The following is a 24173-nucleotide window of genomic DNA, read 5'->3' as shown; positions in this document are numbered from 1 at the left end:
CATTGCGAAATTACCCAGATGACTTAGCGGTCTCGCGAGACCGCTAAGTCATCTGGGTAATTTTGCAGTGCATCACTGGGAACAGAAGCTGGCGGCATCATCACACGCATCGGTGGACGTCGGAAGGTGAGAATAGCAATAGCAATAGAATTTTTTATTTTTTTATTATTTTTAACATTATATCTTTTTACTATTGATGCTGCATAGGCAGCATCAATAGTAAAAGTTGGTCCGGGATGGGGCAACACACTGGCACTGACTGGAGGGGAGTAGGGAGGGGGCACTGACTTGAGGAGAGTAGGGAGAGGCCAATTCGCGGCCGGACTAAGCCTGTTGCTGATTGGTCGCGCCCGGCCGGCCGCGACCAATCAGCGACGTGGGATTTCCATTACGGAAGTTAGTTACAGACAAACAGACGGAAGTACCCCTTAGACAATTCTATATATAGAATAGATGGTGGCCCGATTCTAACGCATTGGGTATTCTAGAATATGTATGTATGTATATAGCAGCCAAATAGTATATAGCACAGGCCACGTAGTATATAGGAGCCATGTAGTATATAGCAGACAAATACTACGTGGCCTGTGCTATATACTATGTGGCTGATAAATACATACATACATATTGTAGAATACCCGCTGCGTTAATACAGGCCACGCAGTATATAACAGTGGCCACGCAGTATATAACACAGCCCACGTACTATATAACACAGCCCACGCAGTATATAGCAGCCACGCAGTATATAACACAGGCAACGTAGTATATAACACCGGCCACGTAATATATAGCACAGCCCATGCAGTACATAACAGCCACGCAGTATATAGCACAGCCCCCGCAGTATATAACACTGGCCACGTAATATATAACAGCCCACGCAGTATATAGCAGCCACGCAGTATATAACATAGCCACGTTAGTATATAGCACAGAGATGTAGTATATAACAGAGCCCACGCAGTATGTAACACAGCCCACGTAGTACATAGCAATGTGGGCACTATATGCGTGGTTAAAAAAGACTTAAAATAAAAAATAAACATATACTCACCTTCCGAAGGCCCCTTGAAGTCCTGGCGCCTCTGTGCGGTACACGCGGCAGCTTCCGGTCCCAGGGTTGGTATGAGCGCAGGACCTGTGATGACGTCGCGGTCACATGACCGTGACATCATGGAAGGTCCTTCTCGCATAGCATCCTTGGCACCGGAACCTGCCGCTTGCACTGCCGAGGACAGCGGGCGACGTCGGAGAGTGAGAATAACCTTTTTTTTTTTATTATTCTTATTTGTAACATTAGATCTTTTTACTATTGATGCTGCATACGCAGCATCAATAGTAAAAAGTTGGTCACACAGGGTTAATAGCTGCTTAACCGGAGTGCGTTACACCGTGCTCCGGTAACGCTGGCATTAACCATTTTGCCGCCGGACTGTGCCCGTCGATGATTGGTCATGGCAATGGTCATGGGCGTTTTGCCACGACCAATCAGTGACTTGGATTTCCATGACAGACAGAGGCCGCGACCAATGAATATCCGTGACAGACAGACAGACAGATGGAAGTGACCCTTAGACAATTATATATATAGATATTTATTTGATGATGTCATAATTAACTGATGATGTCATAATCATTTGACGATATCATATTTATTCAATGACATCATAATTAACTGATAATTTCATAATTATTTGATGATGTCATAATCAACTAATGATGTTATAATTATTTTATGATGTCATATTTATGCAATGACATCATAATCAACTGATGATAATCTGAAGCATGAACAGTCATTTTATTGGCTATTATCAGAATAAGCTAATGTATAGTTGTAGATCTATAGATACAAATGATTTACATATATTAAAATTATAGTTATATTAATTTAATTTATTAGCGTATCACATACTCAATTCTTCAATAATGATATCTACCTATAGCATTTTCTTTAAATCTACTATATATTTCAGAATGGGTTCCTAAGCTTATTGTCCACTCACTCACTTTACATATATTCCTATGTGATAGTTTTTTAGAGTGATGGCAGGCATCCTTTTCTTTATATCTTTCTATTGCATTTGGTATCACCTGAAACTAAAAACTAAAAATATAGGGGAGCACACAGCAGTAATTTACTAACCCATCAAAAATGCTGAGAAAGTGAAACCCTCATTTAACCCTTTTGGGCTACGAGAGTCCAACCTAAAAATCCATTTACAATGCGATCCAGATTCCCTTTTCTAGAACCCAGGACTAGATTTCTTATACCCCATACATAAGTTCAAGAGGGTTATTGGTATGAACGCTGCTCATAGCTTGGCATTTTTAATGGATTAGTAAAGAAATTCTATAATTTTTATATTAAGTCAGACAGTTCAGGCCTACAGTGTCCTAAGTGCTTGTGATTACAGGTACTTTCAGTCATACATATAGTTTTTAATGGATTCCCTTCTGCCTTGAGCATTAATTACAGTTCTTATTTTTGATGACTTTGGATTTCTTGTTTATTCTGTTTGCATGCATAAAATAAAGAGGTTGTTGTGTAAAGGTCTCAGGAGGATTCTCTGCACAAACTGTTTAGTCGTTGCATCTGGTAGTCTTCGCGTTGTGACCAGGGTCTGATGTAACTATTGATGGTAAGCAAGATTCGGTTCAGAGTGCGCTCATAGTTCACATGTCTTGAAGGCATCATAATATATTCTTTATGGTCTTGAAGCTTAGGACAATTACACTTGTTAGAAACCCAAATGTATTCTTGATTCACAAGAGGGAACTTGTTTCTGTAAACATGTTTAATATGGATGTCATAACGTGTCTCCTGACCTATTGTCTTTTGCCCCAAAATCTTGCCATGGATCACTACATGAAAAGAAGTAAACCAGACTGTAATAAAAACATGGTAAAAACATTCTTATAACTATGTAAACTGTAAAAACTTTTCTAAAATTCTTTGCGTTTCAGTTCTCTATAGTTTTAACATTGACTTCTTGCCGTGGTTAGATTGAAAGACTGTCCTGGTCATGTCCAAACAACACCAGGCACTTTTTTTGTTTTGTGTTGTGTATGCAGCCAAAATATAGGAAAGGCAAATGTTCTTCCCCGTTTTGTTTTTTTTCAATCTCAGTAGCCTGAGTAAAACTAACCAAGAGCAAATAATCAAGTACATGACTTTCCAACTGACAAAAAATATATTATGTTACGTGCCCACGATCAGGAATAGTGACATTTTTTACTCTTATTTTCGCTGTGTCTACAAAGCAGCTCTCTCATTGTCGCACTTGTTTGTCAGTAGATGCGGATTTATTGCATGTACTGACATTCTATTCTTCAGAATGCGCAGAAATTGACATACTGCGGCTTGGAGACCCGTACCGCGGGTGAGTTTACGCAGCGTTAAATAGAAGCGCTGTGGATGGGATTTCCATAAATGCCATCCACTGTGCTTCTAATGTAGAAGGCTCCTGGACGCAGCAAAATTACACTGCGTCCGAAATGCTTCTATTCCTCATCATGGGCATGCAGCCTAAGACTGTTCACAACTTATGAAATAACCTTTACACAAGACAATACATACGTAGCCTTTACATGCTGTGCAATTTAATATTTAGCATAATACATAATCTACATCTAGCATGCTCCCTGCTCATCTTTCCGATTTGGTTTTTACAATAAAGTAAAATCTCTTGTTTATCAAAGTCACTCGGATAATAATGTTTAGATCAAATATGGGAGAGATACTATTGAAAAAAGCTAAATGAATAATTATATAGAGAGAGGAGATCAATATGTTCCTGAAGAAGATTGAAGTTCACTATTAGTTTAAAGCATTAATAATAGGTGTGCATTATGGGTGTACAGCAGGGGTCTCAAGCATGCGTTCCTTGACGCTCTCTTCTGTGGCCCACGGAGCATTGGAGCTCCTAAGACATCAGAGGGACAATCAATATTAGCATCGATCGACCATTTAACCCTTAGATACTGATGTCAATACTTATAGCGGTTTCTTGATAGAGGGGGTCCAGTTTTAAGCATATTGCCACCCTGCAATCGTGCTACCCTGCAGTATGCTGGTATGCCAACATGAGGCCAAGAAATTGCCTTTGGGTCAGCCAGCTACAGTAGACTATAAGGCCAAAGATAAGCAGGGTATAACCGATCTAATATCCTATATTGGAGAAGTAAGAAAATATATTAGATCAACAATCAGGCAAGTAAAAGTTAAAGTCCCAAATTTCAAAAAAAGTAAACAAAAAATTGTGAAAATTAAAAACATTTCAAAATAAAGTCTGCAAAATTATTTCACCACTAACTACTCAATATTTAACTAGAACTACTCAAACGATAAAACTACCAAAAACACATGCAATAAAAATCTATAAAAATATCCAAAATTGCATCTTTTTCATTACCCTGACACAAAAAAGTGATCAATAAGTTATATAAAAAATAAATAAATGGAATCACTGAAAACATCATCTCATCAATGTCAATTTGTTTCTATCTGCAGCCCTTTTACCCAGTTGAGTTTGCAACCCCTGCTATACAGTAATTAACTGTATTTTTAAGCTCTGGAAAACTATGACCAAGTCATAATAGTCAAGAGGAATGGAATTCTGCAAACTAGAATTCTCAAGAGATGCTGTCTGAAGAAAGGAAATTGTTACAAACAGCACAGATGTTCAGGAACTTAAAAATGCAAACACAAAAAACATAAGAAAGAAGGGCCCTCGTACTGTAATACATAAATACACAGATTGGATACTAGTCAGCTATCCAAAGATCTCTTGTATGATTTATCACAAGAGCTCTTCAATGCCTACCAAGTCCTGTAGAGGTGAGAGCATCACATCATCAGAAGAGGTTTACAGAATCTACATCATTTCTTTCCATTCATGAAAATTATTTAGAATTGAGAGTCCTCAGTGGTTGATACCTTTTAATGGCTAACTGAAAGGATGGTAACAAATTACAAGCTTTCGAGACTTTTCTATCTACTGGCTAACACGGTACAAAGATATATATCTTTCCTGTATTTCCATTCATGGACAGTGTTCGCTACAAGAATCACTAAGGATATGTGCACATCACATATTTTTCAGGTAGATGCCACCTGAAATCTGGAAAAGCGCCACAAAACAACTGCAAGAAATGAACATACTGTAGAGAAAGGTCACATGTTCATTCACATATCACTTCATTTAACTGTTTTACAGTTGTAAGATGGCCGCCGGACAGGTCCTTGAGGGGAGATATGTATCATCGCGGTTGGTAGGTGTGGTGATGTGAGCCCGGAAGCATGCTCCAGCACATATAGTGCTGAGACAGTTATTTGGGACACTCCAGGGACTGGTTTTACGAGCAGTCATAAGAGATGGGTGGGAATTACCTCTCAAACATCCCTACCCCCAGGGGCGTGGTTTGGCAAATAAAATGGAGTCCGAATGTCTCATTCAGTGTCTGTGACTGGAGGTGTGGAAGGCTCCAGTTTGTTTGCTAAAGACACTGACCTGAGCGGTTAGAACTGTTTTCACTTTTGTTTGCTTATGCTTAAGCAGGTTTATGGAGCTAATAAACCTGACTGTTGTGAATTCGGTTTGTGGGCTCCCCCGGTGGTCTGTTATGGTAGTGTCTCTTATGTGCCTTCCTCCATCTCTGATTACCTGTCGCCACCCTCTAGGGGAGTTTCCTATTTAAGGCTGCTTGGCTGTTAGTCATATGCCGGCCATCAATGTGCTAGTAGCATTCTGTTGCATTCACCTGCTTCAAGTCCCAGTTCAGCTAAGTTGAATTTTGTTTCTTGTTTTGCTATTTTTGTCCAGCTATCTGCAATGTGACCTTTCTGTGCTGGAAGCTCTTGTGGACAGAAAATTACTACTCCAGTGGCATGAGTTGTCACTGGAGTTTAAAGTAGTTTCTGGATGGTGTTTTTGAATAGTGTTTTTAGGTTGACCGTGAAGTAACACTTTCCTGTCCTTCTGCTATCTAGTAAGCGGACCTCACTGTGCTAAATCTGCTGTTCATCCTACGTATGTCATTTCCTCTGAACTCACCGTCAATATCTGTGGGGGCCTACTATCATCTTTTGGGGTTCCTCACTGGAGGTAAGGCAGGCCTGTATATTCCTCTTATAGGGGTAGTTAGATCTCCGGCTGGCGCGTGGTGTCTAGGGCATCGTAGGTACATCCCCCGGCTACTGTAAGTGTTGGGTCAGGTTCAGGTCACGGTCGACCTTAGTTTCCATCACCCGAGAGCTAGTCTGTTTTGTATTTTTATTCCCCTGGTCATTGGGGTAACCATAACACTGACTGGACATTTTTATGAAAACTGATTCCTGTGCCTATTTCAAACCGCAGCTGAATGAGTAAAACCCTACAATTGGTACTAGAAGCACGTCCATGAATCCCAAGAAGCAGTGTGAGTGCCGCAGAGATACCGCATGTCCTCGGTGAAAGCAACTTCAGCAGCGAACTCGGACAACATGGAGGAATTGATAAAGCAACTGGTGCAGGTTAATTTCCAACAGCAACATATATGGCAGCAGCAGGGCCTTTGTTAGCGGCAGGCCGACCAGGCAGCTGCCTAGGGTCCCCGCTCCCCCAGGGGCCCTCAGCCAGTGGCGTGCTGCTAATAGCGGCACATCACGCAGCCGCTATGGGGCCTGCCTGCCGCCAGCACCGACTCCCCCCACCGCCGCCGCATTGAACTATACCGACGTCATAATGACGCCGGTACAGTTCAAAGCAATGATGGAGGATTGAGCGTCAGAGCGTCTCCAATCATTCCCCTCTGCCTCTGACACTGCGGTTGCACAATGACGTCACTTCATTGCTCACTCGCTGTGTGCCGGGCCTGGGCAGTGCAGCAGTTGAGACCGGAGGAGAGCCTGGAGCAGCGTGGGGCACAAGGAGAGATGAGGATTGTGGTTTTTTTTAATATATCATTGAGTACTGGACTGTGGGGCCATCCTCCGGGGGGTACATTATATTCTATGGGGAGGTGGGCTGTATTATATTCTATGGGGGCTACATTATATTTTATGGGGAGGTGGGCTGTATTATATTCCATGTGGGCTACATTATATTCTATGGGGAGGTGGGCTGTATTATATTCTATGGGGGGCTACATTATATTCTATGGGGAGGTGGGCTGTATTATATTCTATGGAGGGCTACATTATATTCTATAAGTTTGACTTACTTAGAGTTAGATTCTGTTGCTTAAGTGTTCCCTTTTTGTGAGTAGTGTACTATATGGAGGACTATGGGAAGTGTATAATACTATATAGAGGACTGAGGAGTGTATTTTAATATATGGAGGACTATAGGGAGTGTATTATACTATATGGAGGACTATGGGGAGTGTATTATACTATATGGAGGACTATGGGGAGTGTATTATACTATATGGAGGTCTATGGAGAGTGTATTATACTATATGGAGGACTATGGGGCACATTATATTATAATGAGGACTATCGGGTGTGCATTTTACAATATAGAGGACTGTTGGGCACATTATAATATATGGAAGACTATGGGGTGTATTATACTAAACAAGCAAAATGCTGTATATTCATCGAGTGATTGGATTGTTTATCCCGGAATAAAAATCCTTGTTCTCAGCAGCACATCGCCGGTGTAAACTGTAGATGTGCTGCTGATAACATGATACTGTATGGGGACAGATTGATCTAATAGTGATTGTTCTATTCCCATCATTCTTTTTTAGTTGGTATAAAGAGGCCAGGAAACACGCATCGAATGACTTCAATATTGTCGATCATGCTCGTTTAGCGGCCTGAACTCAGCGCATGCAAATACCACAGAAATGCTTTGGTGTGATGTGCAATATGTTAGCATTTGGGGCACCATTTTCAACTTTTGCCTAGGGCCACACTTTGCCTAAAACTGGCCCTGGGCAGCAGCAGCATAAACAGCAGATGGAACTCCTAGCCGAGGTGATCCGTGGCAGGGCAACTGCCCCAACCCCAAATCCAAGTGATGGCTCACATGCGAAGTAGACGGTAAGAAGACAATTACAAAAGATTACCCTGGGTGATGACGTCAAGGTGTTCCTGGCAGTTTTTGAAAGGGTGGTGGAATGGGACAAATAACCTTCAGAGGAGTGGGTGGAGGATCTGGCACCATACTTAACAGGAGAACCACAGGAGGCCTATTATGACCTGGCCTTGCAGGATGCAAAAGAGTACACCAAGTGAACAGATGAGATCTTGTCACGCTTAGGAATTACTCTGACTGTCAGGGTGCAACGGGTGCACCATTGGGCCTATTGCAGTGACAAACCTCCCAGGTTCCAAATGTTTGACCTCCTACACCTGGTCCAAAAATGGTTACATTATCCATGGCCCTTTACCAGCCTGAGAATACCAGCCCCCAGCGGTCAGCTTTAACAAGGCTGTTGTCAAGAATTGGGGGACCCCACACCGTTTTTTGAAATTATTTATTTAAAGGGAACCTGTCACCCAGTTTTTTCAGTATGAGATAAAAATACCGTTAAATAGGGCCTGAGCTGTGCGTTACAATAGTGTATTTTGTGTACCCTGATTCCCCACCTATGCTGCCGAAATACCTTACCAAAGTCGCCGTTTTCGCCTGTCAATCCAGGTGGTCAGGTAAAATGGGCATGGTGACATCGCTGTTTCTTCCCCCAGATCTTGCTTATTTTTCCGTTGGTGGCGTAGTGGTTTGCGCATGCCCAACTGCCGAATCCACAGCGCAGGTGAAGAAAAAGAGCGCGATCTGCGCTATTCCCCTGGTGATCGGTGGGGCGGCCATCTTCTTGAGGCCGCGCGTGCGCAGATGAAGCGCTCTGCTGCCCGGGGCTTCAGGAAAATGGCCGCGGGATGCCACGCGTGCGCAGATGGGGATCGCGGCGGCCATTTTCCTGAAGCCGAGTTCGCATTTTTATCTCATACTGAAAAAAACGGGGTGACAGGTTCCCTTTAAATAATTAAACAAAAAAACACTATGGGGACCCCTCTATTCTTGATATCCAGCCTTGCTAACTCTGTCAGCTGAGGCTTGAAGCCCTCAGCTGTCAGTTTTACCTGGCTGGTTAAAAAAAATACAGGGGAACCCATGCCGTTTTTTTCATTTATTTATTGATAGCGCAGGCGGTGGATAAGAAATATGCTTGTCAGCCGCTTCTGCTGTCACTGTTGTTAGCGGCAGCAGGTGTAAGCTGATGAGAGTAATAGTCCCAAAATTCGCCACCTGCTGTCATTGTTATCAGTGATAACTTATCACTTGAATATAATTCTCATCATTCTCCCTTGCTTGCGCTGATCACCGGCAGAGCAGAGGAGAATGATGATAGCGATCTTCAGCACCCGGTGCTGGGGAACAGCGCTTACTGTACCGTTTCTTCCCTGGCACCCATGCGTGTGGTACTGATGCGACACATGGGCGGCACGCGGTTGTCACACGTGAGCCACAGGTATTACAAACACGGACACACAGACACTGGCATCTCCGATACAGTTTTTTTCCAGGATGTGTGAAACCTGCCTTATACTGTGTGTGGGCCATTATACAGAGTGGAGGATTGTGTTGGGTCCATTATACTGTGTGGAAGTTTGGGTGGAAGCCTTTATACTATATGGAGGGATGTTTGTGGGCATTCATATTGTGTGGCGGGCTGTGGGTCGCCATCATACTGTGTTGGGGTCTCTGTGCTGCATCATACTGTGTTGGAGTCCCTTTTGGGAGATCATACTGTATTGGAGTCACTGTGGGGCATTATACTGTGTAGAGGTCATTATGTGGTCCATGAAATAGGTAACTTAGTGCATAGGAACCGTAAGGGGCTTCAATAGTAACAAAATTACTTTGAAAGGGCTGCAAAGTTGTGAGATATGCTCTCCTGTGACCTCGTTGAATATTATTTATTTTGATCTTTTTTTTTTGGGGGGGGGGTCTGTTAGGACTTCTGCTATGGGGTTGTAAGGAGGTGAAACACAAGAAGAGTCTGGGGGCGGTTACCTTCTCGGCTCTGTGCCTGGAACCATTGAGCTGTGCTGCAGGTTCCCCAGGGGGCAGACTTAGAGACTGGGACAGGAAAGAAGCCAGGCAGAGACCGGGAAAGGCTCGCGTGCAAGGAACAGAGCAGTGTGAGCAGTGGTCAGAGCAGGGTGCAGCTGCGCTCTGGGAGAGAGAGAGCTCCTGGTTAGAGGACAAATACAGGCAGATTGCCCAGAAAGACTGCAGCTTGTAAGTACATGAAAGCGGACTCTGCTGTGACTGGAGAGGGGCGCTTTGAGACCCGTGTAAAGACATTGGCCCGTGCAGACACTGCGACCCCCTGGTACCCGCGGTATCAGTACAGAGACTGTGATTCCTGGTGAGAGACTTAACAGTGCAGAGCCCCTGATACCTGGCTGTGCTGTAAAAGCTAAAGACTCAGAGCCTGTGCATATCACATTAAGTCCTGAAACCCCAGGCAGCGGGCTCATAGAGACTACTCAGCCCACGGACAACAGAGGGACGACAAGTGCCACTTTTTCTCGGCGCCTACGTTGGAAAAGGCGACCCTTCAAGCAAGTCCTCATCAGACTGATAAGTGTTCTTTTCTCAAGAAATCTTGCTTACTTCTGTTGCATTGTTTGACTCCCATATTTTTGCACTGTTTTATTGCTAGTTATTTTTCCATTGCTTCCTCCCTGTGAGGAGAACCTGATTCCTGTTATTAAACCCCTCAACTGTTGGTCTGTCTGTTCCATGGTGACATACTCAGTACCTGCATACTATTACAGGGTCCTGGTTTAAGAACTGAAAAACTCCTAAAAAAAAACCTCTTCCTAAGCCTCTGGTTCAACAAGAGTTTGTTTTTCATTTTGCAGATTGTGTGCAGCCTTTCTGTGCACATTAGTTCAATTATGTTACTTTTGTGCATTGTTTTATATGCATTTTTATTGCATTTCTTATTGCATTTCTGACACTGCAGTTTTTGTTTTCCTTTGGCATGTCATGTTTTACATAAAGATGCTTTTCTTTTGATACTTTCTGGTATTTCACTTTGAAAAAACTTTCTTGATACATTCAGAGGCGGATTATGTGTGCAATCTGGGCTACAGCTCAAGGCCCGAGGCTTCAGGGGGGCCCATGGCCAGATTTTCCTCAGTACACTGTTTTGTGGTGCACATATCCCAGCAGGGAGCTTTCGTGGAGCTATGCTGCAGACGATACAGAGTAGCAGCGCAGCTAAAGGAGAGCTCCCGCCGTCTCTGCTTTGACTTGCCAGCGCGATCACGTCAGCATGTATGTATGTACATACATACATATGTATGTATGTTTACTAATATGTGTATGGGTTGTACACCTATATATATGGGCTATGTGAAGGCTTGTACTTTACATACGTTGCTATGTGAGGGTTCATACTGTTTATAAGGAGTTATATGGGAGCTCATACTGTATATAGGAGGCGATATGGGGGTTCATACTGTTTGTAGGAGGCTTTGTGAGGCTCATACTGTATATAGGAGACTATGTGGGGGCTTATACTGCATATAGAGGGGCTACATGAAGGCTCATACTGTATATAGGAGGCTATATGAAACTAATACTGTGTATTGAGGAGCTATGTGAAGGCTCATACTGTATATAGTAGGAAGCTATGTGAAGACTCATACTCTATATAGGAGACTATGTGTGGGCTATATACAGACTCATACTTTATATAGGGAGCTATGTTCAGGTTCATACTTTATATAGGAAGGTATGTGAAGGCTCATATTTTTTTATAGAAGGCTATATGGGGGCTCATACAATATAGAGGGAGCTATATGGGGCTTATGCTCTATCTAGGGGTCATGTTGGGTCTCATACTGTAGCTAGGTAGCTATGTGAATGCTCATACTGTAAATTGGGGGCTATGTGAGTGCTCATACTATATGCAGGGGGCTGTGTGTGGACTCATACTGTATGTAGGGGGCTGTGAGTGGGTTCATACTGTATGTTCAGGGCTATGTGGGGGCTCATGTTGTATATAGAGGGCTGTGTGAGGGCTCATATTGTATGTAGGAGGCTATGTGAGGCATATTGCCTGGGACTATGAGTTGTTATCCTCATCGCAGTACAGCTTATGGTCACCTTTTTTATCCTGATTGAAGGAATTCCCGGATGAACCCCTAAATGACCAAAGATGTCATTAAGCCAAGTACTCAACAGTTAGAGCCATATAGGATTTACTGTGTATATATATATATATATACACTGTGTTCCAAATTATTATGCAAATAATATTTCCTCATATTTTCTCTAAATTACCTATCTGAATTGCAGTCATTGTTATTTTCCAGTCATCTACTATTCAAGTATAATTGCAATGTTTTGGAACAAACTGCCTATGAAAACAGTATCTTTTTAAAAAAAATAAACACTCAAAATGCATGTTCCAAATTATTATGCACAACAGAGTTTTCAACCTTTTTTTTTTATTTTGAGCAAAAAAATGGTCAATTGTGAAGTTATAAGCATTATTAGCTTATTACAAAATAAAATCAAACCGTTTTCAAGTGAAAACTTTATTCTAGATGATGTTACATTTGCACATAGGACCCCTTGTTCGAAAGAAGCTTCTGAACTCTCTCGTCCATTGAATTTGTCAGTTTTTGGATGGTTTCTGCTTCAATTGTTTTGCATGTGGACAGAATACCCTCCCAGAGCTGTTGCTTAGATGTGAACTGCCCCCCGCCATCATAGACACTCCTTTTGATGATGCTCCAGAGGATCTCAATGGGGTTGAGGTCAGGGGAAGATGGTGGCCACACCATACGTTTGTCCTCTTTTATGCCCATAGCAGCCAGAGATGCAGATGTGTTTTTTGCAGCATGAGACGGTGCATTATCATGCATGAAAATGATCTTGCTGCGGAAAGCACGGTTCTTCCTCTTGAACCATGGCAGGAAGTGTTGTTTTAGAAACTCCACATAGATTATGGAGTTCATCTATATCCCTTCAAGGATCATAAAGGGGCCGACAATCTCTCTCCCCATGATTCCAGCCCAAAACATTACTCTACCTCCGCCTTGTTGGCACCTTAGCCGTGTTTTCATGGGGTGTCCATCAACCAGCCATCCTCCACTCCATCCATCTGGACATCGAGCGTTGCACGGCACTCATCGGTGAACAAAACAGTTTGGAAGTCAGTCTTCATGTATCGTTTGGCCCCTGAAGCCATTTCTGCTTGTGTGCAGTGGATAGAGGTGGTCGACAGGATGGCTTACGCACCTCTGAAGGACCCTACATCTTGTTGTTCTGGGGACGTTGGAGGCACCAGCAGCTTCAAAAACTTGTCTGCTGCTATGACAAGGCATTTTTGCAGCTGCTCTTTTAACCTTACGCAATTGCCTGTTGGAAAGAGTCCTCAATTTTTCCTTATCAGCACGCACACGTGTGTCCTGGGAATCAGCTACATACTTCTTGATTGTGTGATGATCACGATGAAGTGTCTTGGCAATGTTGATTGTAGTCATGCCTTGACCTAAATACTCCACAATTTGTTGCTTCTCAGCAGCCGACACATCATTTTTCTTTCCCATTTTGGCAAAAAATGTAGGCTGCTTAATAATGTAGAACAGCCTTTTTAAGTAGTCTTGCCTTTATTTGGACACACCTGCCAAACTAATTTGCACAGGTATCTGCAATCGCTTTCAGTGATATAAAGAGCCCTGACAAACATCACCATCAATGAGTTTAAATGACAAACAAATTTTTTTTTACCTTATCACTCCTAAACTCTTTGTGCATAATAATATATATAGGATAGTCCATATTCATAGAAACATGACTGAGGTATATGGGTTTTAGCACTATTGCCATCTCCTCTGCATAGTAGACCGAAGTCGTCCTGTTGAGAGGTCGTGGGAGTCCAGGAACAGGTGTCTGCCTCCAACTTTCTGTAGAGAGTCCTCACGGGCTTGAAAAAGAGGGCAGTAAAGAAAGGTGGTACTGTAACACTATTGCCAGCTCCCCGGCATGGTTTCCACTTCCCCACCATGCAGGAATGCTGGCATACTCACTGCTCCGGCCCCACAGCGTCGTACCCTTCTGCCATTGTCCCCTGGTCATGGTGCTGCCAGTCCTGTTCCCAAACTACTCTGATCCCACTGAGGCCAGCTCCTGAACATTGTCCCCTGGTCCTGGTCCGGCCAGTATCTGAACATTGTCCCTATTTGAACCACCATGTCAGTACCATTCTTGTTGTGAATTCTGCTCTTGGGCTCCCTCCGGTGGTTGTAAGTGGTAGCGCTGCTGTCTCTGAATCGCAGCATTTATCAGGTGTGTTCACTTTTTGCAAATCTGACTGGGCTATTTAGTCTTGCTTCACCCTTTAGTCAGTGCCAGTTGTCCATTGTTCCTGGAGGATTCACATCTCTGCCTGGTCTCTCCTGCTTTGCAGTTCTTTTCAACAAAGATAAGTTCTGGCCTTGATTTTTTGCTGTCCACATGCTGTGGCCTTGTTGTTCAGTTCTTTCCCATGTTTTTTGTCTTGTCCAGCTTGGTCTGTATAAGGATTTGTTTAGCCAAGCTGGTATCTCTGGAGATGCAGATATACCCTCCATATCTTTAGTTAGCTGTGGAGTTTTTGTATTTTCTGTGGTGGATATTTTCTAGTGTTTTAATACTGACCGCATAGTACTCTGTCCTATCCTTTCTATTTAGCTAGAAGTGGCCTCCTTTGCTAAATTCTGATTTCAGTCTGTGTGTTTTTTCCCTCTCCTCTCACAGTCAATATTTGTGGGGGGCTGCCTATCCTTTGGGGATTTTCTCTGAGGCAAGATAGTTTTCCCTTTTCTATCTTTAGGGGTAATTAGTCCTCCGGCCGTGTCGAGATGTCCAGGGAGTGCTAGGTACATTCCACGGCTACTTCTAGTTGCTGTGTTAAGTTCAGGGTCTGCGGTCAGTACAGGTACCACCTTCTCCAGAGTACGTCTCATGCTGCTCTTAGGCCACCAGATCATAACAGTACAACTGGCCAACAATGAGTTAACCGCATCTCAGAAGAAGGGAAGGAAAGTGCTGAGCCATTTTTTTTTCTGTAGTCTGTTGTGTTTTTTTTCTTCCCTCTTTACCTCTGGGTGGCTCAGGAGTTCGGCGCTGGTATGGATGTTCAGCAATTGGCTTCTCGTGTGGATCAACTTGCTGCTAGAGTACAGGGTATTTCCGATTATATCGTTCAGACTCCGGTTTTAGAGCCTAGAATTCCAACTCCTGATTTGTTTTTTGGGGATAGGTCCAAATTTCTGAGCTTTAAAAATAACTGTAAACTGTTTTTTGCTCTGAAACCCCGTTCCTCTGGTGATCCCATCCAGCAGGTTAAAATTGTTATATCTCTGCTGCATGGTGACCCCCAGGATTGGGCATTTGCACTGGAACCTGGGAATCCAGCGTTGCTTAATGTAGACACCTTTTTTCAGGTGCTTGGGTTATTGTATGACGAACCTAATTCAGTGGATCATGCTGAGAAGACCTTGTTGGCCCTGTTTCAGGGTCAAGAAGCGGCAGAATCATATTGCCAGAAGTTTAGAAAATGGTCTGTACTGACTAAATGGAATGAGGATGCCTTGGCGGCAATCTTCAGAAAGGGTCTTTCTGAATACGTTAAAGATGTTATGGTGGGGTTCCCCACGCCTGCTGGTCTGAGTGATTCTATGTCTCTGGCCATTCAGATTGATCGGCGCTTGCGCGAGCGCAGAGTTGTGCACACTATGGCATTGTCTTCCGAGCGGAGTCCTGAGCCTATACAGTGTGATAGGATTGTGTCTAGAGCTGAACGACAAGGATTCAGACGTCAGAATAGGTTGTGTTTTTACTGCGGCGATTCTGCTCATGTTATTTCTGATTGCCCTAAGCGTACCAAGAGAATCGCTAGTTCTGTTACCATCAGTACTGTACAACCTAAATTTCTGTTATCTGTGACCCTGATCTGCTCATTATCGTCATTTTCTGTCATGGCATTTGTGGATTCAGGCGCCGCTCTAAACTTAATGGACTTAGAATTTGCCAGACGTTGTGGTTTCCCCTTGCAGCCTTTGCAGAGTCCTATTCCTTTGAGGGGCATTGATGCTACACCGTTGGCTAAAAATAAACCTCAGTTTTGGACACAGCTGACCATGTGCATGGCGCCAGCCCATCAGGAAGATTGTCGTTTTCTGGTGTTGCATAATTTGCATGATGCTATTGTGCTGGGTTTCCCATGGTTACAGGTGCATAATCCGGTATTAGATTGGAAATCTATGTCTGTGACTAGTTGGGGTTGTCAGGGGGTTAATCGTGACGTTCCTTTGATGTCAATTGCCTCCTCCCCCTCTTCTGAAATTCCTGAGTTTTTGTCAGATTTCCAGGATGTATTCAATGAGCCCAAGTCCAGTTCCCTTCCACCGCATAGGGACTGTGATTGTGCTATTGACTTGATTCCAGGCTGTAAGTTCCCTAAGGGCCGACTTTTCAACCTGTCTGTGCCAGAACATACCGCCATGCGGAGCTATGTTAAGGAGTCCTTGGAGAAGGGGCATATTCGGCCATCTTCTTCACCATTGGGAGCAGGTTTTTTTTTTGTTGCCAAAAAATATGGCTCCTTGAGACCCTGTATTGATTATCGCCTCTTGAATAAGATCACGGTCAAATTCCAATACCCTTTGCCTTTGCTTTCTGATCTGTTTGCTAGGATTAAGGGGGCTAGTTGGTTTACTAAGATTGACCTTCGAGGGGCATATAATCTTGTTCGTATTAAGCAGGGTGACGAATGGAAAACTGCGTTTAATTCGCCCGAAGGCCATTTTGAATACCTTGTGATGCCATTCGGACTCTCTAATGCTCCATCTGTGTTTCAGTCCTTCATGCATGATATATTTCGGAATTATCTTGATAAATTCATGATTGTATATTTGGATGATATTTTGATTTTTTCAGATGATTGGGAGTCTCATGTGAAACAAGTCAGGATGGTATTTCAGATCCTTCGTGATAATGCCTTGTTTGTGAAGGGGTCTAAGTTCCTCTTTGGAGTACAGAAGATTTCTTTTTTGGGCTTCATTTTTTCTCCCTCATCTATAGAAATGGATCCGGTTAAGGTTCAGGCCATTCATGATTGGATCCAGCCCACATCCGTGAAGAGCCTTCAGAAATTTTTGGGCTTTGCTAATTTTTATCGCCGTTTCATTGCCAACTTCTCCAGTGTGGTTAAACCCCTGACCGATTTGACGAAGAAAGGCGCTGATGTGACGAATTGGTCCTCTGCGGCTGTTTCTGTCTTTCAGAAGCTTAAACGCCGATTTACTTCTGCCCCTGTGTTGCGTCAGCCGGATGTTTCTCTTCCTTTTCAGGTTGAGGTTGACGCTTCTGAGATTGGGGCAGGGGCCGTTTTGTCTCAGAGGAATTCTGATGGTTCCTTGATGAAACCGTGTGCCTTCTTTTCTCGAAAGTTTTCGCCTGCGGAACGCAATTATGATGTCGGAAATCGTGAGTTGTTGGCTATGAAGTGGGCATTTGAGGAGTGGCGACATTGGCTTGAGGGGGCCAAGCACCGTATTGTGGTCTTGACCGATCATAAGAATCTGATTTATCTCGAGTCTGCCAAACGGCTGAATCCTAGACAGGCCCGATGGTCCCTGTTTTTCTCCCGTTTTGATTTTGTGGTCTCGTATCTTCTGGGTTCTAAGAATGTTAAGGCTGATGCCCTCTCTAGGAGCTTTTTGCCTGATTCTCCTGGGGTCCTTGAGCCGGTCGGTATTCTGAAGGAAGGGGTGATTCTTTCTGCCATCTCCCCTGATTTACGACGGGTTCTTCAGGAATTTCAGGCTGATAAACCTGACCGCTGTCCAGTGGGGAAATTGTTTGTTCCTGACAGATGGACTAGTAAAGTGATTTCGGAGGTTCATTGTTCTGTGTTAGCTGGTCATCCGGGGATTTTTGGTACCAGAGATTTGGTTGGTAGGTCCTTTTGGTGGCCTTCTTTGTCACGGGATGTGCGTTCTTTTGTGCAGTCCTGTGGGACAAGCCTTGCTGTTCCCGCGCTAGTGGGTTACTTTTGCCTTTGCCGGTCCCTGAGAGGCCTTGGACGCATATTTCTATGGATTTTATTTCGGATCTTCCGGTTTCCCAGAGGATGTCAGCTATCTGGGTGGTTTGTGACCGGTTTTCTAAGATGGTTCATTTGGTACCTTTGCCTAAGTTGCCTTCCTCTTCTGATTTGGTTCCGTTGTTTTTTCAGCATGTGGTTCGTTTGCATGGCATTCCCGAAAATATTGTGTCCGATAGAGGTTCCCAGTTTGTTTCTAGGTTTTGGCGGGCCTTTTGTGCTAGGCTGGGCATTGATTTGTCTTTTTCTTCCGCATTTCATCCTCAGACAAATGGCCAAACCGAGCGAACTAATCAGACTTTGGAAACTTATTTGAGATGCTTTGTGTCTGCTGATCAGGATGATTGGGTGGCTTTCTTGCCATTGGCCGAGTTTGCCCTTAATAATCGGGCTAGTTCTGCTACTTTGGTTTCACCCTTCTTTTGTAACTCTGGTTTTCATCCTCGTTTTTCTTCGGGGCAGGTTGAGCCTTCTGATTGTCCTGGGGTGGACTCTGTGGTTGACAGGTTGCAGCAAATTTGGGCTCATGTTGTTGACAATTTGGTGTTGTCTCAGGAGGGGGCTCAGTGTTTTGCTAACCGTCGTCGGTGTGTTGGTTCCCGGCTTTGGGTTGGGGATTTGGTCTGGTTGTCTTCTCGTCATGTCCCTATGAAGGTTTCTTCCCCTAAGTTTAAGCCTCGGTTTATTGGCCCTTATAGGATTTCTGAGATTATCAATCCAGTGTCTTTTCGTTTGGCCCTTCCAGCCTCTTTTTCCATCCATAATGTTTTTCATAGATCTTTGTTGCGGAAATATGTGGTGCCCGTTGTTCCCTCTGTTGATCCTCCTGCCCCGGTGTTGATTGATGGGGAGTTGGAGTATGTGGTTGAGAAGATTTTGGATTCTCGTTTTTCGAGGCGGAAGCTTCAGTATCTTGTCAAATGGAAGGGTTATGGCCAGGAGGATAATTCTTGGGTTGTTGCCTCTGATGTTCATGCTGATGATTTGGTTCGTGCCTTTCATTTGGCTCGTCCGGATCGGCCTGGGGGCTCTGGTGAGGGTTCGGTGACCCCTCCTCAAGGGGGGGGGTACTGTTGTGAATTCTGCTCTTGGGCTCCCTCCGGTGGTTGTAAGTGGTAGCGCTGCTGTCTCTGAATCACAGCATTTATCAGGTGTGTTCACTTTTTGCAATTTTGACTGGGCTATTTAGTCTTGCTTCACCCTTTAGTCAGTGCCAGTTGTCCATTGTTCCTGGAGGATTCACATCCCTGCCTGGTCTCTTCTGCTTTGCAGTTCTTTTCAACAAAGATAAGTTTTGGCCTTGATTTTTGCTGTCCACATGCTGTGGCCTTATTGTTCAGTTCTTTTCCATGTTTTTGTCTTGTCCAGCTTGGTCTGTATAAGGATTTGTTTAGCCAAGCTGGTATCTCTGGAGATGCAGATATACCCTCCATATCTTTAGTTAGCTGTGGAGATTTTGTATTTTCTGTGGTGGATATTTTCTAGTGTTTTAATACTGACCGCATAGTACTCTGTCCTATCCTTTCTATTTAGTTAGAAGTGGCCTCCTTTGCTAAATTCTGATTTCAGTCTGTGTATGTTTTTTCCCTCTCCTCTCACAGTCAATATTTGTGGGGGGCTGTCTGTCCTTTGGGAATTTTCTCTGAGGCAAGATAGTTTTCCCTTTTCTATCTCTAGGGGTAATTAGTCCTCCGGCTGTGTCGAGATGTCCAGGGAGTGCTAGGTACATTCCACGGCTACTTCTAGTTGCGGTGTTAAGTTCAGGGTCTGCGGTCAGTACAGGTACCACCTTCTCCAGAGTACGTCTCATGCTGCTCTTAGGCCACCAGATCATAACAGCCCTGGATGCATATTTCTATGGATTTTATTTCAGATCTTTCGGTTTCCCAGGGGATGTCGGTTATCTGGGTGGTTTGTGACCGGTTTTCTAAGATGGTTCATTTGGTACCTTTGCCTAAGTTGCCTTCCTCTTCTGAGTTGGTTCCGTTGTTTTTTCAGCATGTGGTTCGTTTGCATGGCATTCCGGAGAATATTGTGTCCGATAGAGGTTCACAGTTTGTTTCTAGGTTTTGGCGGTCCTTTTGTGCTAAGCTGGGCATTGATTTGTCTTTTTCTTCCGCATTTCATCCTCAGACAAACGGCCAAACCGAGCGAACTAACCAGACTTTGGAAACTTATTTGAGATGCTTTGTGTCTGCTGATCAGGATGATTGGGTGGCTTTCTTGCCATTGGCCGAGTTTGCCCTTAATAATCGGGCTAGTTCGGCTACCTTGGTTTCGCCCTTCTTTTGTAATTTTGGTTTTCATCCTCGTTTTTCTTCGGGGCAAGTTGAACCTTCTGATTGTCCTGGTGTGGATTCTGTGGTTGACAGGTTGCAGCAGATTTGGGCTCATGTGGTGGACAATTTGGTGTTGTCTCAGGAGGAGGCTCAGCATTTTGCTAACCGTCGTCGGTGTGTTGGTTCCCGGCTTCGGGTTGGGGATTTGGTATGGTTGTCTTCCCGTCATGTTCCTATGAAGGTTTCTTCCCCTAAGTTTAACTGGTTTATTGGTCCTTATAGGATTTCTGAGATTATCAATCTGGTGTCTTTTCGTTTGGCCCTTCCGGCCTCTTTTGCCATCCATAATGTTTTCCATAGATCTTTATTGCGGAAATATGTGGTGCCTGTTGTTCCCTCTGTTGATCCTCCTGCTCCTGTGTTGGTTGATGGGGAGTTGGAGTATGTGGTTGAGAAGATTTTGGATTCTCGCTTTTCGAGGCGGAGGCTTCAGTACCTTGTCAAATGGAAGGGTTATGGCCAGGAGGATAATTCTTGGGTTTTTGCCTCTGATGTCCATGCTGCTGATTTGGTCCATGCCTTTCATCTGGCTCATCCTGATCGGCCTGGGGGCTCTGGTGAGGGTTCGGTGACCCCTCTTCAAGGGGGGGGGTACTGTTGTGAATTTTGCTCTTGGGCTCCCTCCGGTGGTTGTTGGTGGTAGTGCAGTTGTCTTGGGGTTGTAATCCGGGCAGGTGTTTCTGCTGATTGCAGCTCTATTAGGTACTTAGGTGTGCAGGATCCATGAGTCTGTGCCAGTTGTCCATTGTACTTGGAGGGATTGCATCTCTCTCTGGCTCCTCATGCCCTGCTGCAAATTCATCTAAGATAAGTGTCTGTTTTTTTGTCTCTGTGCACACATGCAGTGTGCTTTGCAATTCAGTGCAATTTATTGTGTTTTTGTCCAGCTTAGACTTTGTTTGGATTTTTCAGTCATGCTGGATTCTCAGGAGATGCAGATATACTTTCTATGTCTTTAGTTAGATGTGGAATATTTGTATTATCTGCTGTGGATATTTTTAGGATTTTAATATTGACCGCTTAGAATTCTGTCCTATCCTTTTCTATTTAGCTAGAAGTGCCTCTTTTGCTAAATCCTGTTTTTCTGCCTGCGTGTGTCTTTCCTCTTATACTCACAGTCAATATTTGTGGGGGGCTGCCTATCCTTTGGGGTTCTGCTCTGAGGCAAGATAGAATTCCCAATTCCATCTATAGGGGTATTTAGTCCTCCGGCTGTGTCGAGATGTCTAGGACGTGTTAGGTACATCCCACGGCTACTTCTAGTTGCGGTGTTAGTTTAGGGTTTGCGGTCAGTACAGGTACCACCTACTCCTAAGAAAGTCTCTCATGCGGCTCCAAGGTTACCAGATCATAACAGTCCTGGCATGCAGAGCAGTGAGTATTTCATCAGCTGTCCTTCGGCTTGTAAGCAGCGCATGATGTCCCTGCCATGTGCTGCTTACAAGTATAAAGCAGCTGCTGGCATCGGAGCAAGACGCTGTGAGGGAGCGCTGGGAAGGTAAGTGTAATGTATTAGTTTTTTTAATGTTTTTCTGATGGGGCCATGCATATCAGGATGGGGATGGGGCCAATCATACCAGGATAAGGATGGGGACATGCATATCAGGATAGGGATGGGGCCAATCACAGCAGGAAAAGAGTGGGGCCCTGCATTCCAGGACAGAGATGGGGGCCCTGAAACCAGAATGCGAATGAGGGCCAATCATACCAGGATAAGAATGGGGCCACCAGGATGGAGATGGGGCCAATTATACCAGGATAAGGATGAGACCATGCATACCAGGACAGAGATTTGGGCCCTGCATTCCAGGGGGACATTCCTACCAGGATAGGGATGAAAGGGCCTTGCCTACTAGGCTAGGGATAAGGGGGACATGCCTACCAGGATAGGGATGAGGGGTCCATGTACACCAGGATGGGGATGAGAGGGGCCATGCATAGCAGTATAAGGATCAAGTGGCCCATGCACACCAGGATGGGGATGAGGGGGACATGTATACCAGGATGGGTGTGCCATGCATGACAGAATAGGGATGAGGGGGCCATGCACACCATGTTGGGGATGAGAGGGGCCATGCATACCAGGATAAGGATCAGGGGGCCCATGCACACAAGGATGGGGATGAGGGGGGCCATGCATACCAGGATGGGTGTGCCATGCATGCCAGGATAGGAATGACGAGGCCATGCACACAGGATGAGAACCCCACCGTCTCTTTTGGTTCCTGAATGAGCAAAGATAGTGCTAACTTCAGACTAGACAATGGCAACTCAGACCTATGCTGCCTGAAAGACCATTAAGGTCTTCACGTTCTTCCTGAGCACAATACCTACCATCAAATTTAATGGAAGTTCAAATGAAATCATGAAATCTGAAGATTACCAAAGGATTTTGGTTCACAATGTAGTACCCAGTGTCAGAAGGCTGTGTTTGCATCATAGGTCAAGGGTTTTCCAGCAGGACAATGATCCCAAACATACTTCAACAAGCACCCATAAATGATTAGAAACAAAACGCTGGTGAGTTCTAAAATGGCCAGCAATGAGTCTAGATCTAAGTCTCATTGAAAACCTATGCAGAGATCTTAAAATAGCTTTTGGGAGAAGGCACTCTTCAAATATGAGACCTGGAGCAGTTTGCAAAAGAACTGTGGTCCAAAATTCCAGTTGAGTGGTGTAAGAAGCTTGCTGATGGTTATAGGAAGTGATTGATTGCAGTTATTTATTACAAAGGGTGTGCAACCAAAAATTAAGTTAAGGGTGCCAACAATTTTGTCTTGCCCATTTTGGGGGTTTTGTGTAAAATTATATCCAATTTGCATTTTTTTCTCTGTTTTTTTTTGTGTTGTAATTGCGATAATTTTCTGGGAGAAATACGGTACTTCATTTTCAGGAACAATTTCAAGGGTACCAACACTTTTGGCCATAACTGTATGCTATATGTTTTGGAGGGGTCCTCTTACCTCTTAGACATACTCTATGAGTAATAATATGACTGTGCCCGAGTGCACAAAGCTAGGTTTAGTTGTAGTTGGGTAAATTTGGCATGGAAGAACTCCACTGACCGCACCAAGGCCTTACCATAGTTTCATAGAAAACTATGATTAACTAGAATGGAGATTGTAAGCCAGGTCCTCTTATCCAAAATAAGTGTTTGACCTTACAAATAAATGTTCTTCTAACTAAAAGGGAAAAAATCCCAGCAAACATTCTAAAATCTTGTAGAAATCCTTCAAAGATGAGGGTAAATTTTATCTGTAAACAAGGGACCAACTCCTTTTTAATGTCCATGGATTTAGAATAAGATGCTATAAAAGCACCTGTAGGTTAATGATGTAGGTGACCCAAAACACTTATTAATATAATATATATTCATTGTTGCCTCAAAGTTTCCATACAGCATTTAAAGACGTTGTCCCATTTCGGGAATTCTTGGAGCAGGAGCGGTTGGTATAAAAAACAAACACAAGACAGGAAACACATTATAGCATACATAAGACAAATATCAACCTCCGAGTGAAAAAGTAGAAGTCATAAAAAATGGTAATTACAATGCAAATTATTAGAAAGCTTCAAAACTTTTTGACATAGTACAATGCTGAAGATTTTTGTCACCTAAGGCTGTACAAATTCTTTACTTTTCTCACATATTACATTTTAATAGTTAGAAAAAAATTCATTAGCCCTTCGCTTGATTTAAATTCTTCTGATAGCTCGTTATCT

General features: G+C 43.8%; 1 protein-coding gene across 3 annotated transcripts in view; it reads right to left on the bottom strand.

The window, feature by feature from the left end:
* Positions 1-1795: 1795 nt before the first annotated feature.
* The window catches only part of ADAMTSL5 (ADAMTS like 5), a 233413-nt gene continuing 211035 nt past the window's right edge, over positions 1796-24173 (bottom strand). For all 3 annotated transcript variants that reach the window (XM_077271632.1, XM_077271631.1, XM_077271637.1), the window contains one exon: positions 1796-2868. In XM_077271632.1, the coding sequence (XP_077127747.1) occupies positions 2561-2868 (308 nt within the window). In that variant the 3' untranslated portion in view covers positions 1796-2560. The remainder of the gene's footprint in view (positions 2869-24173) is intronic.

This window comes from Ranitomeya variabilis, chromosome 1 (assembly GCF_051348905.1).
Source record: "Ranitomeya variabilis isolate aRanVar5 chromosome 1, aRanVar5.hap1, whole genome shotgun sequence".
Classification (NCBI taxonomy): Eukaryota; Metazoa; Chordata; class Amphibia; order Anura; family Dendrobatidae; genus Ranitomeya; species Ranitomeya variabilis.
This window is presented reverse-complemented; position numbering and strand designations above follow the sequence as displayed.